This window comes from Anolis sagrei, chromosome 4 (genome assembly GCF_037176765.1).
Source record: "Anolis sagrei isolate rAnoSag1 chromosome 4, rAnoSag1.mat, whole genome shotgun sequence".
Classification (NCBI taxonomy): Eukaryota; Metazoa; Chordata; class Lepidosauria; order Squamata; family Dactyloidae; genus Anolis; species Anolis sagrei.
In genome coordinates, this window is record NC_090024.1 from 29253781 (window position 1) to 29270404 (window position 16624).

At 42.6% G+C, this 16624-nt stretch overlaps 1 protein-coding gene across 1 annotated transcript; it reads right to left on the bottom strand.

Annotated features, from left to right (window-relative positions):
- Positions 1–48: 48 nt before the first annotated feature.
- Positions 49–16474, bottom strand: DCSTAMP (dendrocyte expressed seven transmembrane protein). Its single transcript, XM_060775758.2, has 3 exons — positions 14989–16474; positions 2929–3255; positions 49–1702 (listed from the first exon to the last, which is right to left on the bottom strand). Exons 1-3 carry the CDS (start codon positions 16012–16014, stop codon positions 1622–1624), a joined length of 1434 nt encoding a protein of 477 aa, XP_060631741.2. The 5' UTR covers positions 16015–16474; the 3' UTR covers positions 49–1621.
- Positions 16475–16624: the final 150 nt, after the last annotated feature.

The window sequence follows — 16624 nt, forward strand, 5'->3', positions numbered from 1 at the left end:
ACCAGTGACTGGAGCACAAACAAATATGTTTCCATCAGGTCTGGGGGGGGGGGGGGGGGAGAGAGGGTTGGGCCAGGAGAGGTTACTTTGTTAAGTATACTTCACCTAGTTAGTTGGTGAGCTGGTTAAGTATATTTAACGATTTAGCTAATAGAGAATTCCAGCCCAATAAATGTGTCCAAGAGCAAACCAAGTTTGACCTCTTGCTAGAAGATGAAACAACTATACTGAGGCATCATGATTTGGGCACACAAAGAGATGACAGGACTAATTAGAAAAGACAATAATGCATGTAAAATGAGAGGCAGTAGCAAAAAAGAAAACCACATTGCAGATGGATAAATCCAGTCAAGAAATGCATGACCTTGATACCAAGGTGACTGGGACATTTCTCATTCAAAGAGTTGCCCTAAGCCAAAACTGACTTGATTACAGCTCACAACAACAAAAACTGAGCATACATGTTCTGATTGTTTGCAAGATGAACAGGACCAGTCTAGGTACAGTATGCCATTGTTTCTCTTGAGCATAAGGTAGCTTCTTGGTTGCATATGCCCCACCACTAAGAGATAACTGGCTCGGTTGCCCCATATTGTTTAGAAAAGAAAACACTCAACTCCACCTATCATATTGAGCACCCTATAACACACTTTCATTCTTCACAAGCTTACTGGTGCAGATGCATCTGTCAGTGTAAATGAACAGTTTGGCCATGACCCAATGCATGTCAAAACGCAAGCATCGAATAATTTCTCAGGGGAAATGAGTCATGCAATCTTGAAATTTTTGCAGAAAAACTCCCAAAGGAAGAAGAAGAAACACACACAATATTGCAGACTTCTATACAATTATGTACTGGTTGTATTTCAGGAGTGTCACTGGCCTGGATCCTGCCAGTTTTGATTCCCATCCAAAAACAACTGGGTCACCCTTTCATTAATTTTTGAAAGTGCAGCTGATCTGATTTGTGGATTTTTCCAGTGCAAACTCAACCCTGTCTTAAAAAAGAAAAAGAGAAGAAGCAGAAGTTCTGGCTTATAGAATGTGGTAGAATGGGTGAGTCAAGGGAGAAGTTAAGGTTTTGCATGGGCATCGTCACTGGTGCACACAAGACAAATGGGGGAGGATGAGGTCACAGCACCACTAGAAGCAAGGATGGGAAAGAAATAACCCTAATTGGCTTTGAAAAACTAAAACCCTTCATTTCAAATTTGCATCATTCACACTGAGGCAAAAGCTAAAGTTCTTTCATCTGTGAAAAATAAAACATGAAGTGGAAGGTGGCTGGAGGGACTGACGACACTTGGGTGAGGATAGATATGTAACGGGAAAGAAAATATCCACCCACACAAAAGAATAGTGGCAAAGATAAGAGAAAAGAAGAAGAAAGAGAAGGGGAAGGAAGGGGAGATATAAATGTCTCTGTAGAAGGCAAAAAGTGGTGAAATTATACAGAGATTATTATATCAATGGGACATGTTTGCGGATCCAGTTACAGCAGTGTTGAATGATGTGTGGTTCAGAGATGAAGAGCAAACTAGAGTAAGGAAAACTAAATGCACCATTGTTTTTTTCATCCACTTACAGAACCCTGGGATTCTTAAAGATATTATTTATGCTGTTAAATGTTGCTGTCTTTTGCCGCATCTTCTTTCTTTCTGGCTCTTCTCATTGCCTGAAGGACTGGGAACCAGAAATCTAACTGAAAAGAAAAAGACAAGAGTTGTTTTTACAATTGCATCCACCTTTGCTGTCCGATGCAAAGATGGGAAGCTTCATTTTCACACACACCATTCCCTCTCTGTTGAAGGGAGATGAGTACTTAGGCAAAATGGAGAGCACACCTACTTAAAGCACCGGGAGTTTATGGGCAGTCTCCATTCACTAGGGTTGATCTTGCTTAGCTTCCAAGATCAGATAGGATATGGTGTCTGTAGGGCAGCATTTAGGGTTGGGACCCCTGGGGAGGTTGCAAGGGGGTGTCAAAGGGGTCACCAAGCCCCATCAGAAAACATGATCTTTTCTGTTGGTCATGGGGGCACTGTGTAGGAAGTATGGCCCAATTCTATCATTGGTTGGGTTCAGAATGCTCTTTGATTGTAGGTGAACTATAAACTCCAGTAACTACAACATCCAAATGCCCTCTAAACTCCACTAGTGTTCACATTTGGGCATATTGAGAATTTGTGCCAAGTTTGGTCCACAGTGCTCTTTGGATGTAGGTGAACTACAACTCCAACCCCCCACCCCAAGCCCACCAGTATTCAAATTTGGGCATATTGGATATTTATGTCAAATTTGGTCCAATAAATGAAAATACATTCTGCATATCAGATAATAATTTTATGGTTGGGTGCCACCACAACATGAGGAGCTGTCTTAAGGGGTCACAGCATTAGGAAGGTTGAGAACCACTGCTTTAGGGTATTTAGGATTACCATAAGACAAAAACAACTTAAAGGCGCAAAACAACTAATTTGTTTGAGACCTAATTGGATTTATACACATCTGCACATGGGCATGCTTTTAAATCCTCTCAAATGGTTTTAAATGGTTGAAAACTGTCTTCTTTCAGCTTGTTAAATTTTTATATGGTTTTAATTTTTCAAAATGTTTGTATTGTCTGAATTAATTGTATTATATGCCACCCTAAGATCTTTAGACATAGAACAAGTATCAATATAAATAAATATAAATAGTACAGCCCATTAGATTGCTCATTGAGAGACTTGACCCTCCAAATGTTTTGAATTTAAAGCCCCACAAGAGTCAGCCCTTATGTCCAATGATAAGGAATTATGGGAGCTGCAGTTCTAAAGACCTGGAAAGCAAGTATTTCCCACCTGTTCCCTAAGACATCAGTTTGCTAACTTCTAGAATCAGATTTTAAATTTTAGATTCTCAACTGGCATGCTGTATGTAATTTACCATTGCAAACGATTTCGTTTTCCTTTTCATGTTTCTCTCAGAGAGCTTTGATCTTCGGTTCAGTAATTTTGCATACAGATATTCTATACGTTTCATATCTATCCTGGGAAAGAATGACGTTGTCACCAGTATTTTAAGCTGGATAAATGTCGAAGTGAACAGTCCAAGCACAGTTATAAAAAGGAGGATGGTCCCTAATTGGATCCAAGTTGCAGAAAGGGAAAGCTGTGGTGTTGGGATACAGACACGCTCAAAGAGAGGAACGTGAAAGGAAGTCTTGTTGTCAACAATTTCCCCATTATTGAAGATGAATTTACCTGTATTTTTCTGTATAAGAGAAAGAAAAACAAATGATTAGAGTAGTTCGTGTTGACCTCTCCTGCAAAATGCCTAACACATGATACTTCAAAGCCAACCGTGCAGAATAATTGCAGCTCAGCAGCAGAGCGCCTCCTGGGGCTCTTTGCATTTATTCTTCAGTTACTGCAAAGGAGGACAAAAATACCCAGGAAAGAGCATGGGCGACAAGAGAACTCCTCCACCCACCTGCGGTGGAGGAGGTCCCTGACGACCCCGCAGCTCGGTGTCGCGATTTCGCACACCATTTTGCAGATAAAGTCGCCCAGATACGCCTCGAGCTCGACTCCAATTCCATCGCAGTGCCTGAAGAGGTGACGGAGGTACCTGCTTGTCCAATTTTGTGGGATTCTTTTAGGCTTGTTCTTCCTGAAACCGTAGAGGAGGTTCTTGGGGCTGTGAGGGCGACCACCTCACCTCTAGACCCATGCCCATCTTGGCTCATTAAATCAGCCAGGGAGGGGTTGGTTGACTGGTTTGTATTGATTATCAATACATCGTTGGAGCAAGGGATTTTTCCATCTGGTTTGAAACAGGCAGTGGTTCGTCCACTCCTCAAAAAAGCTTCCCTTGACTCCACGGTGCTGAATAACTACAGACCAGTCTCCAACCTCCCTTTCCTGGGTAAGGTGCTGGAGCGGGTGGTCGCCTCGCAGCTCCAGGGCTTCCTAGACGATACCAACTACCTAGATCAGGCACAGTCTGGTTTCAGGCCTGGTCATGGCACCGAGACAGCCTTGGTCGCCTTGGTGGATGACCTCCGTAGAGAGCTGGACAGGGGGAGTGTGACCCTGTTGGTTCTCCTGGACATCTCAGCGGCTTTCGATACCATCGATCATGGTATCCTCCTGGGTCGTCTCTCTGGGATGGGCCTTGGGGGCACGGTTCTGTCGTGGCTCCGGTCCTTCCTGGAGGGACGTACCCAGTTGGTGAAGCTGGGAGACGCCTGCTCGGACCCCTGGCCTTTGACCTGTGGGGTCCCGCAAGGATCTATCTTGTCGCCCATGCTCTTCAACATCTACATGAAACCGCTGGGAGAGGTCATCCGGAGTTTTGGAGTTGGGTGCCATCTCTATGCGGATGACACACAACTCTACTACTCCTTTCCACCTAATTCCAAGGAGGCTTCTCGGGTGCTGGACGAGTGCCTGGCCGCTGTGTCGATCTGGATGAGGAAGAACAAGCTGAAGATCAATCCCGACAAGACAGAGGTCCTCCTGGTCGATCGTAAACCGGATCGGGGTATAGGGTGGCAACCTGTGTTGGACGGGGTTACACTCCCCCTGAAGCCACAGGTCCGCAGTTTGGGAGTCCTCTTGGATTCTTCGCTTACACTTGAGGCTCAGGTGTCGGCGGTATCCGGGAGGGCCTTTGCACAACTGAGACTCGTGCGCCAGCTGCGACCGTACCTCGTGAAGGCGGATCTGGCCGGGGTGGTCCACGCCTTGGTCACCTCTAGAATGGATTACTGCAATGCGCTCTACGTGGGGCTGCCCTTGAAGACGGCTCGGAAACTACAATTGGTCCAGCGGGCAGCAGCCAGGATGCTAACTGGAGCTCATTATCAAGAGAGGTCAACCCTCTTGTTCAAGGAGCTCCACTGGCTGCCATTTATTTTCCGAGCCCAATTCAAGGTGCAGGTGCTCACCTACAAAGCCCTGAACGGTTTGGGACCACCCTACCTGCGTGACCGCATTTTCATCTACGAACCCACACGCTCGCTCCGGTCATCTGGGGAGGCCCTGCTCGTTATCCCACCTACGTCGCAAGCGCGCTTGGTGGGGACGCGGGACAGGGCCTTCTCTGTGGCGGCCCCCCGACTTTGGAATGCCCTTCCAAAAGAGCTTCGTCAGGCCCCTACTCTGGCAGTTTTCAGAAGGAACCTAAAAACTTGGCTGTTCCGATGTGCCTTCGCAGATTAGGAATCCCCATCCCAAGTCCTAGATGCACTTTAGCACAACTAATGTTGCTGCACACCGCACTTTTAATCCTACGTTCCTCCTGCCATCTCAGCACTTTTAACCCTGTACCCCATTGCGCTGGCCGAACCAGTTTTAATAGTGTCTTGATGTATTGTCATTGTGGTTATTTTGCTTAATTGTTTGATTTGCTTTGTTTATTGCTGTGTTATGTTTTCTATTGTATTGTGTTTTGTGGCTTCGGCCCGTGTAAGCCGCATCGAGTCCTTCGGGAGATGCTAGCGGGGTACAAATAAAGTTAATAATAATAATAATAATAATAAATGCAGCCCTCTCTGCGTTGCTGAAATTCAGCTCCAATCATCCCTAACCAATGGTAAAGAATACTAGAAGATGGAGTTCAACAACTTCTTAAGGGTTGCATTTTATGTCCCTTGTGGTGCTACCAAATAATAACACTCTTAATTGTTATTCAAGTTTTCTCTGGGCTTTTTTTCATGTCAGAAATTACTTGAGAAACTGCAAGTCAATTCTGGTGTGAGAGATTTGGCTGCCTGCAAGGATGTTGTCCAGGAGATGCCCAGAGGATTGATGTTTTACCATCCTGTGGAAGGCTTCTCTCATGTTCCCGCATGAGAAGCTAGAGCTCGACAGACGGGAGTTAACCCCGCTCCCCATATTCAAACCAGTCCTAACGACACAATGTTTTAATCCAGGAGTCCTCAAACTAAGGCCCGGGAGCCAGATATGGCCCTCCAAGGTCATTTACCCAGCCCTCGCTCAGGGTCAACCTACGTCTGAAATAACTTGAAAGCACACAAAAACAACAACAACAACAACAACAACAACAGTCCTATCTCATCAGCCAAAAGCAGGTCCACACTTCTCACTGAAATACTAATAAGTTTATATTTGTTAAAATTGTTTTTCATTTTAATTATTGTATTGTTTTAAAGTGTTTTTTGCACTTTAAAACAATGTGTGCAGTGTGCATGGGAATTAATTCATGTCTTTTTCAAATTATAATCCGGTCCTCCAACAGTTTGAGGGATTGTGACCTGGCCCTCTGTTTAAAAAGTTTGAGGACCCCTGGTTTAACCCATTGCACCCATTGCAGCTCTCTGAGCTTAACACATAAGAGTTCTTAGATAAATACCTTAGAGATGCAGTAAATAGTTTAGAGGGTTGGAAATATGAACAGAATAAAAGCCCTGTTGGATTAGACTCATGGTTCACCTGCTGCAAAAAAGGAGAATTGCTTTCTCTAGTGATTCTAGAAGACATTAAAAGGCCATGAGGGTGAACCAAGGACCCCACTTGATTGAAAGAAACATTTCTGTCCCACACTCTGACAAAGAAGAATTTGAACAGAATAAGGCCCTGAGTTCAGCACTTGTAAATTCTAATAGAAAAAATGGCAGGTTACTTTACATGGTATATGTGCCAGGGTAACTTTCTATCCAGTGACATTCCTGGCCAGATATTTACATATTTTCTGAAGCTAGGCGTCAAAACTGACCTTCCACAGACTCACTCTACACTTCTCCCTAATAGAAAATCTTTAACTCTTATGTGTCTTGGAAAAAGAAACAAACTGAGTGCAATTCAAGCTGGATCAGCATATTTTTCCGGAAGATAGAACATGGAACTCAGGCACAGAATTCTTCAAAAATATTCAAACATTTTCCTATCCTTAGGATGAATCTACATGGGCATGGGTTGACTCATGGCTAATTTCACCACATTCCTGTTCTTCTAAGTTAGTATCCTTGGTCGAAGTCACTTTACCCCACTTCAAGTAAAGTTGGGATGCTCCAGAGTTTGCTTGAAGCACTGGGATATCCCTTGCTTTTGGACAGTGTGGCCCGCTGTCTGCTATCCACATGGGACACTGCCACCATCACCATTTAACTGTGCTGATGAGTCTACTTGTGGAGAGAAAAAGTGGGGTTTCCTGCTGTGTCACCACTCCCACCTGGCCACAGAACTACCTGCAGACTCATGGCCAATGTGGGCATCCTATTTTGGCATTAATAGAGGTGCCCACTTGGTGGTGGGGAGGGGGGGTTGGCCTTCTTCTTTTTCCTGATTGTTTTGGGGCCTCTGCTGATGTCAGAATGGGGTGCTCATGATGGACAGGATGTTTCCCAGGGGATTCCCAGATGTGTTACCATACTTCTCTCATGTCCCCACATGAGAAGCTGGAGCTGACAGATGGGAGCTCACCCGACTCGCTGGATTTGAACCGCTGATCTTTCGGTCAGCAGGCCTGCTGGTACAAGGGTTTAACCCACTGCACCACCAGGTGCTCCTATAATTTTGTTCAATAATGAATGAATTAATATAATGTATATAGCAAAAATGCATAATGTAATCAAAATGCTTCGATATGCCTCATGGGTTCTACACATTAATTCTGAACAGAAGAAGTACAATTTTTCTTCCTTAATTCTATTGCTAAGTAAGTTCACAGAGTGAAGCATGAGATTAAATACAATGAGGGAGGAACAGAACAAATCTGTCAGTACTTATCACAATGTACATAATTACATAGCTTTTTATTATATCCCCCTTTCAGTCATCCTTTTCTTTCTTACTGAAAACTGTTGGCCTTTCTTAATACAAAAGGGACCATGGCTTTTAAAAAGTTGCTTTTTTCTAGCTTTTTCTATATGTGTGTTTTGCCAGATCAAACAACCAGAACACCAATTCTAGTTCAGACATATTAAGAGTTGTTATAAGGATAGAGTTATAAGTAGAGTTGACCTTCCATAGCCACAGATTCTGTATCAATAGATGTAATTGTTCATGGTGGGAAAATATTCCAAAAAAGAAAAATCACCCCCCAAAACACTTGATTTTGCCATTTTATATAAGGAACATCATTTTACTATGTCACTGTAGATACGGAGACTTCAACATCCATAGATTTTGGGAGTCACAATTGTGGGAATTGAAGTCCAAATTACCAGGGGGGATGAAGTTTGCCCATGCCTGTTATAGACTGTAGTGATGAACAGTAAAGGGAGGTAGTAAAGGTAAGGTAAAGCTTTTCCCTTGACATTAGGTCCAGTTGTGCCCGCCTCTGGGGGTTGGTGCTCATCTCCATTTTTAAGCTGAAGAGCTGGCGTTGTCTATAGACACCTCCAAAGTCATGTCGCCGGCATGACTGCATGGAGCGCCATTACCTTCCCACCAGAGTGGTATCTACTCACATTTGCATGTTTTTGAACTGCTACGTTGGCAGAAGCTGGGGCTAACAACAGGAGCTCACACACTCCTTGTGAGGTGTGAGAACAGGCGACCTTTCGGTCAGCAAGTTCAGCAGTTCAGCTGTGCCACCGGTGGCTCACCGGGAGGTAAAGAGTATAAAATGGGCATAACCCATTTTATTTACCCTACTCCTTAAAAGACAATTGGACAATTGTGTGACAAATACATGCAAGTCACAGAAACTATATGCCACTATGGTGAATAGCAAGCTATTTTCAAGCAGGCGAGTGACAATAAATAATTCAGGATGGTAAAATCCTGTCCAAACTTAGAAGAGCTCTGAAATAAGAACTCCAGACTAAGTGACTAGACAACCAGAATGGGAGAGATCTGTATACATCACATAGAATTGATTGCTGCAATAGCTCTAACATTGATTTTTTAGATAGATCACAAAATGTGGGATTTCTGAGTTCAGAGATGGGATGCTTCCGAGAACCATACAGTAAGAACAAGAAGTAGGATTCAGTTATCTCCATCACATGGAGCATTGAAAATTGTAGTTCAGAGCTGAGGATCAGTCCTTTTTGGACCACAATGCCTAGAATCCATTAAACACGGTCACTAGTTATTTGGCTAGGATATTTCAAGAGTTCTAGTCCAGAAAATTAGGGTACTTTGGCCACATCATGAGGAGACAGCAAAGCCTAGAGAAGACAATTATGCTGGGGAAAGTGGAAGGCAAAAGGAAGAGGGGCCGACCAAGGGCAAGATGGATGGATGGCATCCTTGAAGTGACTGGACTGACCTTGAAGGAGCTGGGGGTGGTGACGGCCGACAGGGAGCTCTGGCGTGGACTGGTCCATGAGGTCACGAAGAGTCAGAGACGACTGAACGAATGAACAACAACAACAGCTTCTTCTTTGTATCGTTCAGCACAGAATATTCAAGACTACAGATGAAGAACATTATTAGTCCAGTTTGCAGAGCAAGGCACAAACTAAAATGGAAAATTAAATTGTTCGAGAACTGCTGTGCTTTAGATTTTACGTGACTTGGGAGCCTTTGCAGTGAAGACAAGTTCTGGCCTGTGCTTTGTATATCTTTAATAGTTACCAGAGAGTCTCATACTGTGCTAGAGAAATTTAGAGCTTAATTGCTGGAGAACTTTAGTGCTTAATTGCTAGAAGCAGATTCCCATTTCCAGGGGACACAATTCTGACACCCTGCTGTCTTTCTCATTCATTCCAGATAGATAGGGAGTGTTTAGGATTGCTCAGTGGAGAGATATCAGATTTTATGTGTGCCCACTCTCTTTCACATCTTGCCCCAGGATGGAGTCCTGACACTAAAAACAATGTTCATGGGTCAGTTAGTGTCACAATTCAGTGGCTCCCATTGATGCATCTGAAGAAAGCCTGTAATTACTGAGGAGCATCAACAAGAAGGTGTTTTCAAATCTTAACTGGGGGAAGGAGGAATTGGACGACATGGAGGCAATTTCATATTTTCTGTGTTCCTTGGTATGTACGATAGCACACTATCTCTGTCTGTGGCTATGTGTAGATAAACTAACAGACAGATAATCCCAGAGTACTCTGTACATGCCATATCTCATACGTACAATCTCAAATATTATGCAGACTCTGGTCTGGATAATGTCTGAATAGCAATGTATTATGGAATCCTTCCAGAAAACCTGAATTGCTGCTGCCAGTCAGAACTAAGTGTTGGTCTGAATAAAGTAATCATTCAGTGATTCAGTGTAAGACATCTTCCTATGACTGGAATATTGCGAGTTTTCTGGGTTGTATGGCCATGCTCCAGAAGCATTTTCTCCTGACGTTTCACCTACATCTGTGGCAGGCATCCTCAGAAGATGGAAGGTCTGTTGGGAACTAGGAAATGGAGTTTATATATCTGTGGAATTTCCAGGGTGGGAGAAAGAGCTCTTGTTTAACTGAGATACATGTGAATGTTGCAATAGGCCACTTTGATTAGCATTTAATGGCCTAGCAGTTTCAAGGTGTGGCTTCTTACTGCCTGGGGGAAAACACTAAAAAACAGAGGAATTCCAGACAAGAAACAACCAGGGCCAGCTAATCACCTCCCAACAAAGGATTCCCCCAGGCAGTAAGAAGCCAAGCCTTGAAACTGCCAGGCCATTAAATGTTAATCAAGGTGGCCAACTGCAACGTCCACACTTGCCTCAAACAGACAAGAGTTCTTTCTCCCACCCTGGATGTTCAACAGACATATAAACCCAATTTTCCTAGCTTCCAATACACCTCACAACCTCCTAGGATGCCTGCCAGAGATGTGGGTGAAATGTCAGGAGAGAATGCTTCTGGAACATGACCATATAGCCCAGAAAACACACAACAACCCAGTGATCTGGCCATGAAAGCCTTCAACAATACTTCCTATGATTGATTGATTCATAGATAGAAGATGAGAGAAATAGAAAGTGATATTTTCTGCTTTGAACTATACATTAACTTACATTCAGCAAAGAACAGAAATTTAATTCTATCACCACACAGCATCAGGTGTTAGTTAAATCCCTTCCTGTTTTGTTATAATTGGATGCTAAGCAGTAGTTATGTTGGTGAACCCAAATGCCCCGATTTCTGCAACACCTGAGTTTTCTTATAATTGCTTCTTCGATAAATGGTTTCTTTGGGGGAGAAAGAAAAAAATTGATTGCTCAGCGCAATCCGCTCTAAGAGGAGGTAAATGGAAATGCACCTGCTGAGAAGTAAAGAAATTAATGTAAGAGGAAAGAACTTAGGCAATGCCGCTAAGGCAGACAAATGTTTCCCTGTCTACTTGAAATCCTGTAGTTCCTAAAGTTACCAATAAGTTGCATCCTTTATATAAGGAGGTACTCAGGGTTCCATCTCACAAGTCTTTTTGGCAAGGTGTCCAAATCCATAAATCAACTTGTACATTTAGTCACTGAGCCAAAGTAAACAGATCTGAAATCTTCGGGCTAGAGAACAAAATTCTAAACCCACAGGGAAAGTACTTTAAGAGACAGAAAAAAAGATTGGTTGGATCTTAGATTTGCCTTCCCTCATTAGTTACAGAAGGGGTCCAGTTTTGGAAGAAACCCCAATGCCTCAACCCATGTCTAAGGTATCCCTACACTCCTCATAGGGACTGGAGGGATTGCTGCAGAAAGGAGCAATCAAGGATATCTGCTCCCAGCTGCACAGGCTTAAATCTGAATCCAGTCTGATAAATTCATCTCCTCTCAGCATATCCTTCCAAACCAGGCTGCGTTTGTGATGGTTAAAAAAAACTGGTTTAGTCATGAATTTTAACTGGTTAACCAAATCCCGATGCTATGTGTATGGGAAGCAAAAAATAAACGAGTCCCTCCAGAAATGTAAGCACCATCTCAAGCACATTTTGACAACTTATTCACACTGTCATTACTTGCATCAGTAGCCAATATAGTGGAAGCAACCAAATTGGCCCACCCATAACTAGCAGGCAAAGCCTAAGACATGGAGGGGATTTGAAGGCCTTCGTGAAGGAGACCAGACTTGGTGGGGACAGTTGACAGGGGCGGAGGTGCAGGTTATTTAAGGCTGCTCTGCCCCCCTGCTGTGCTTGTTGCTTCAACATGAGATAGGAAGCAGGGAAATTAGGCCTTTCCTTCCTTGCTCCTCCCTCCCTTTTTCCAGAAAGTAGGGTTCCCATCAGGGCCGTAGCCGGGGGGGGGGGGGTGTCAGGTTAAAAAAGAAACCTGGTTTTCTTATAATTTGGCTAACCAGTTAAAATTCTTGAGTAAACCAGGTTTCAAGGGGGGGGGGGTTAGAACCCTTTTTTTACGTTACCCCCGCCCCCGGCTACAGCCCTCGTTCCCGTTGCTATGGTTATATATAGGTCATTTTCAACTCTTAAACATCTGAAAATATACATAAGAAGCACAATGAGGCAAGAAAGACTGACTGGACTTGCACTCTGAAGTTTATCAAAGGAGCCTGATTTCTGTCGAAGTCAGGCATGTAGCCGGGGGGGGGGGGGTTGACGGGCTTAACCCCCCCCCCCCCCGCAAATTCTCAGGGTGGTCCACGAGAAGGCCACTATTTAAACTGTTATGTTTATTCATATCATCTGATCACCATGCTCAATATATCCCATATGCATGGGGGTATTGGGATAACGATACAAAAGGTCAAAAGGTTTGCTAGGGTAGATCCTCAGCCCCCCCCCCTTGAATCAAACTCAGCCCCCCCCCCCCCCCCGAATCAAGCTCAGCACCCCCCAAATCAAAATCCTGGCTATGGGCCTGGTCGAAGTGTATTGACACAGTTTTCAAATGTTTCCAACAGATGTTGTGGTATACTTTTGTAACTATAAATTACCGATTGACAATCATTTTAAGACTCAAAATTTGTAACTAAAATAGAAAATTGATTTAATTAAGTTTATATAAAAATATAGAATGAACCATACTATTTAAATTATTTTGTGTTGTGGAACTACTCTTCATGATTCTCTAAAAAAGTTTCACTAACCTCCCCCCCCCCCATTTTTTTCTGACTATGGCCCTGCATACAGCACATACTCTGTGTCTATAGTAGTGGTAAACCTGTGGGTCCCCAGGTGTTTTGGCCTACAACTCCCAAAATCCAGCCAGTTAGGATTTCTGGGAGTTGAAGGCCAAAACATCTGGGGGCCCACAAATTGAGAACCACTGGTCTATAGTTACCCAAATATGCCAGGCTAAAATGCTCTGTAGCTCTTCTCAGATGAAGCCTGGGAGTATCCCTGGCTTGGTTGGCTGGCCCAAGAGCACATCGAGGCTGCCAGATTATCACCAGCAAACATCTCCCTCCCAGAAGCTCCCTCCCAGAAGCTGTGTTCAGATCACAGATTCTATTTTAGAAAAAGACAGAGAAACGCCATGAGACTATGGACTATTAAGAGCAAGCTCGTGTTCCTGTTTATTATAATAAAGGTGCTTAGTGCTATCTGCACAGAGAAACCACTTGAAATCTATATGTAAATGGACTGACAAGTTACGTACCTGTATGCTGAATACATGAAGGTTGTGATTAAACCAAATATGTTACTTTTAACCAAGGCTACTTTATTTTTGCCTCTTGAGAGCATGTTATAGAAACAAGATATTTTTAATAGAAGAGTAGATGTTTTGGGACATTGAAAAGAAAACACTTCTAAAACTCTGCTGGTTTTGTGCAATGGCATAATCTGTTCCTAACAAATCAGAGACAACTAGGTTATCAGTCAAACAACTGGAAACCAAATTGCCTTGCATAAGTACATGTTGTTATATATCACTAAAGAGAAAACTTTACCCAAATGAGTTTTTGGTTCTTCTCTGAAAGATCATACTTTTACAAAAGGATATGGTTTTCAAATGGTTGCGAGTGCCATTATTCTCCAAAAGGTTATGGAGATTTCCAAAAGGTTATAGTCTCTAAAAGGTCATGCTGGTATTCTTGCCACGAACAATAGAAAAAGAGGTAAGCTCATAATAACAACATTTAATGCTATGCTTTTCACTGTTTTCATATTGCTAACTACAGAGCAGCAATACATTTTAATCAAATAACCCAGTGTATTCAAATGAAAGGGGCTGGTGGTTTAGCCAAATCCTTATCTCCAAAACAAATTTTCTACCCTATATTTTGATCAAAAGCAGTTAGCTAAGACTATGTTTACAAAAAAAAAAAAAATCACCCTTTCTGCTTTATCCATTTTTATTGGGGGGGGGGGGGATTAAAAGACAATTCTGTGTGACATCTTAATGACCTGAACTTGTGAATTTATAAATTCTGATGGGTGGTTGTCTTTATTCTATATTTGTTTTATGATGGCTACTATATGCAAAGAAAACTGTGATGACCTAACAACCACACACTCTGGCCATTGCAGTACATTATATAGGAGCCCCCGGTGGCGCAATGGGTTAAACTCTTGTGTCAGCAGGACTGCTGACCAACAGATCAGCATTTCAAATCCAGGGAGAGCAGGTTGAGCTCCTGCTGTCAGCTCCAGCAACCCATGCGGGGACATGAGAGAAGCCTCCCTCAAGGATGGAAAAACATCAAACATCTGGGCATCTCCTGGGCAATGTCCTTGCAGATGGCCAATTCTCCACACCAGAAGCAACTTGCAGTTTCTCAAGTCATTCCTGACATGAAAAATATACATTATATTCAAGTCCATATGGAGTCTTCTTTCATCATCTCTTTTTTGTCTCTTTCTTTCAAAAGAAATGTTAATTTTCCTTACGAAAGGCTGAGGATATCATGACAAAGCCCTTCTCTGTAGTGTACCTCCTAATATTTTCTTTTCTGTTATCTGAAAACATCTAACACAACAAAAGACCATATGGTGGATGATTAAAACAAGTTTTTACAAACAAGACTTTTGTTTTTAATTTATGGGCCTTTAAAACACTGGGTTCCCTGTCGTGTTCTATCCTTAGGTCTTCTGAAATGTATTTTAGCATATTTTATTTTTCAGACAACTTGTATTCAAAGCAATAAAAGACATAGAAAAGTGCTGGTGCTGTAGGTAAGATACTTACATGGTAATACAATTTCAAATGGACCTCTAGCTCAGGAAAATCCTGGAGATGCTTGCTCATTGAAAAAATGAGCCAGTAAAGCAAATAATCTACTGCTCCAAAGAGAATCCAAATGCAAAGGTTAGCAAGCACGGGAAGAAAAAAGTGTATCGTGCATTTCCTTTCTTTGTACGTCTCGCAAAAAGATGGGACCATTGCGTATATCTTTCTTTCTCCTTTACTGAGAGGAAGGACTGAAAGTTTTTGCTGCTGCCACTGTTGCTCATTGTATCTAATGAACTCCTTGGTGATGTAAGTATTCTTAAACCTGATGCTTTGAGGATCCAGGAATTTCTGAAGAAAACGGTATGTCCCAAGAAGAATGAAAGCAGTGCCCAAAAGAGGAAACACTTTCTTGACCAAAGACATCAGAAGGACTAGCACGGAGGAGATCTGGTTGGCAACATCCTGAATACCGAGCCTTGTTTTAGTCAGCCTCAGCTTCAAGTCTTCATCCAAAACTGAATATGATACATTCAGTTTATCGTTCACAACAACAATATCTTTAAAAGGGTTGCCCAAAGCCTTGCTCTGATTGTAAACCCACCAAATCGCTTTAATGTACTCACTGAGAAAGGATAAGCGCTGGGATTCGAGAATACAAATTACACTATCTGCCAGCTGCTTTAGGTTGTGGAAAATATTTTGGATGTTGCCTGCAACCAAAGCGCCTGTCCCAGCAGCAACCAGGGTGTTTCTCCCTTCATGCATCCCACAAGAGAGGAAGAAGAGAGCAGCGAAGCAACGCAAGTGCCGGAAGAAGCACAAATTAATTGAGAGGATAACCCAAAAAAGTGTGAATATGAGTGCAGCAGAAATGGGATAATCTGTTAGTAAATTGTAACCAGCTAAGAGGAAGAGCATATTGGCTATTAAACTGACAAAGCTGCAGACTGCAAAAAGAGGCAATAGATTCTTCCATCCAGGTTTTCTCTCAGCCACAAAATTTTTCCAAATATGCTGAGCAAATGCAGCAAAGTAGGCCATTTTCTTCAGATCTGTAGATCAAGTGATGTAGACTGAAGCTGGAAGTATGTCTTTGAGACTATGAAGTTTGTGCTTTAATCCAGGGACTTGCTGAAAGCTTGAAATTACCTAAAGTGTATCTCCTGGTAAATGAGCTTCATGCATGGTCAGTCTAAGCAACATGATATCCTGATAGGTAGACTGCATCTTGGCAGAACTCAAAAAAGTTACTTTTTGGCCTGGCCATGCTAGTTATGTGCTTCTGAAATCTGTGGATTCCTTTCCTAGGCGCTTTGTCTTGGAAACAGGCAAGAAACATTGTGTTCTAGCTTGAAAATGATGCTGCTTGGTAATTCCACTGACTGTATCTTGTCTTCTTAAAACCTTCCATAGCCAGACTCTGATTCATGGGAAATGGTGGCTGTTCACAACTGGATTTCTGATGAACATGGGTCGTTTTTTCTTTGCATCTTATCCATGCTTCTTATTTTGTTTAATGCAAAAAGACATGAAAGAAAAACAAATACAATCAACATAAATACATTCAATAGTGGACCTTGCAGTCATATCTCCTTATCCCAGAGAAGTATTCCTATTTTTAAAAACAGATAAAAAGCAACATTTAAGAAAG

What these genes read in the sequence shown, in the direction of transcription:
- DCSTAMP (XM_060775758.2), bottom strand. Translation starts at nt 16,014, where the DNA reads ATGGCCTACTTTGCTGCATTTGCTCAGCATATTTGGAAAAATTTTGTG. An exon ending in ATTTGAAATTGTATTACCAT is followed by an intron (nt 3,256 to 14,988) that starts GTAAGTATCTTA and finishes TCTCTTATACAG; the next exon opens with AAAAATACAGGTAAATTCAT. An exon ending in AAACGAAATCGTTTGCAATG is followed by an intron (nt 1,703 to 2,928) that starts GTAAATTACATA and finishes TTTTCTTTTCAG; the next exon opens with TTAGATTTCTGGTTCCCAGT.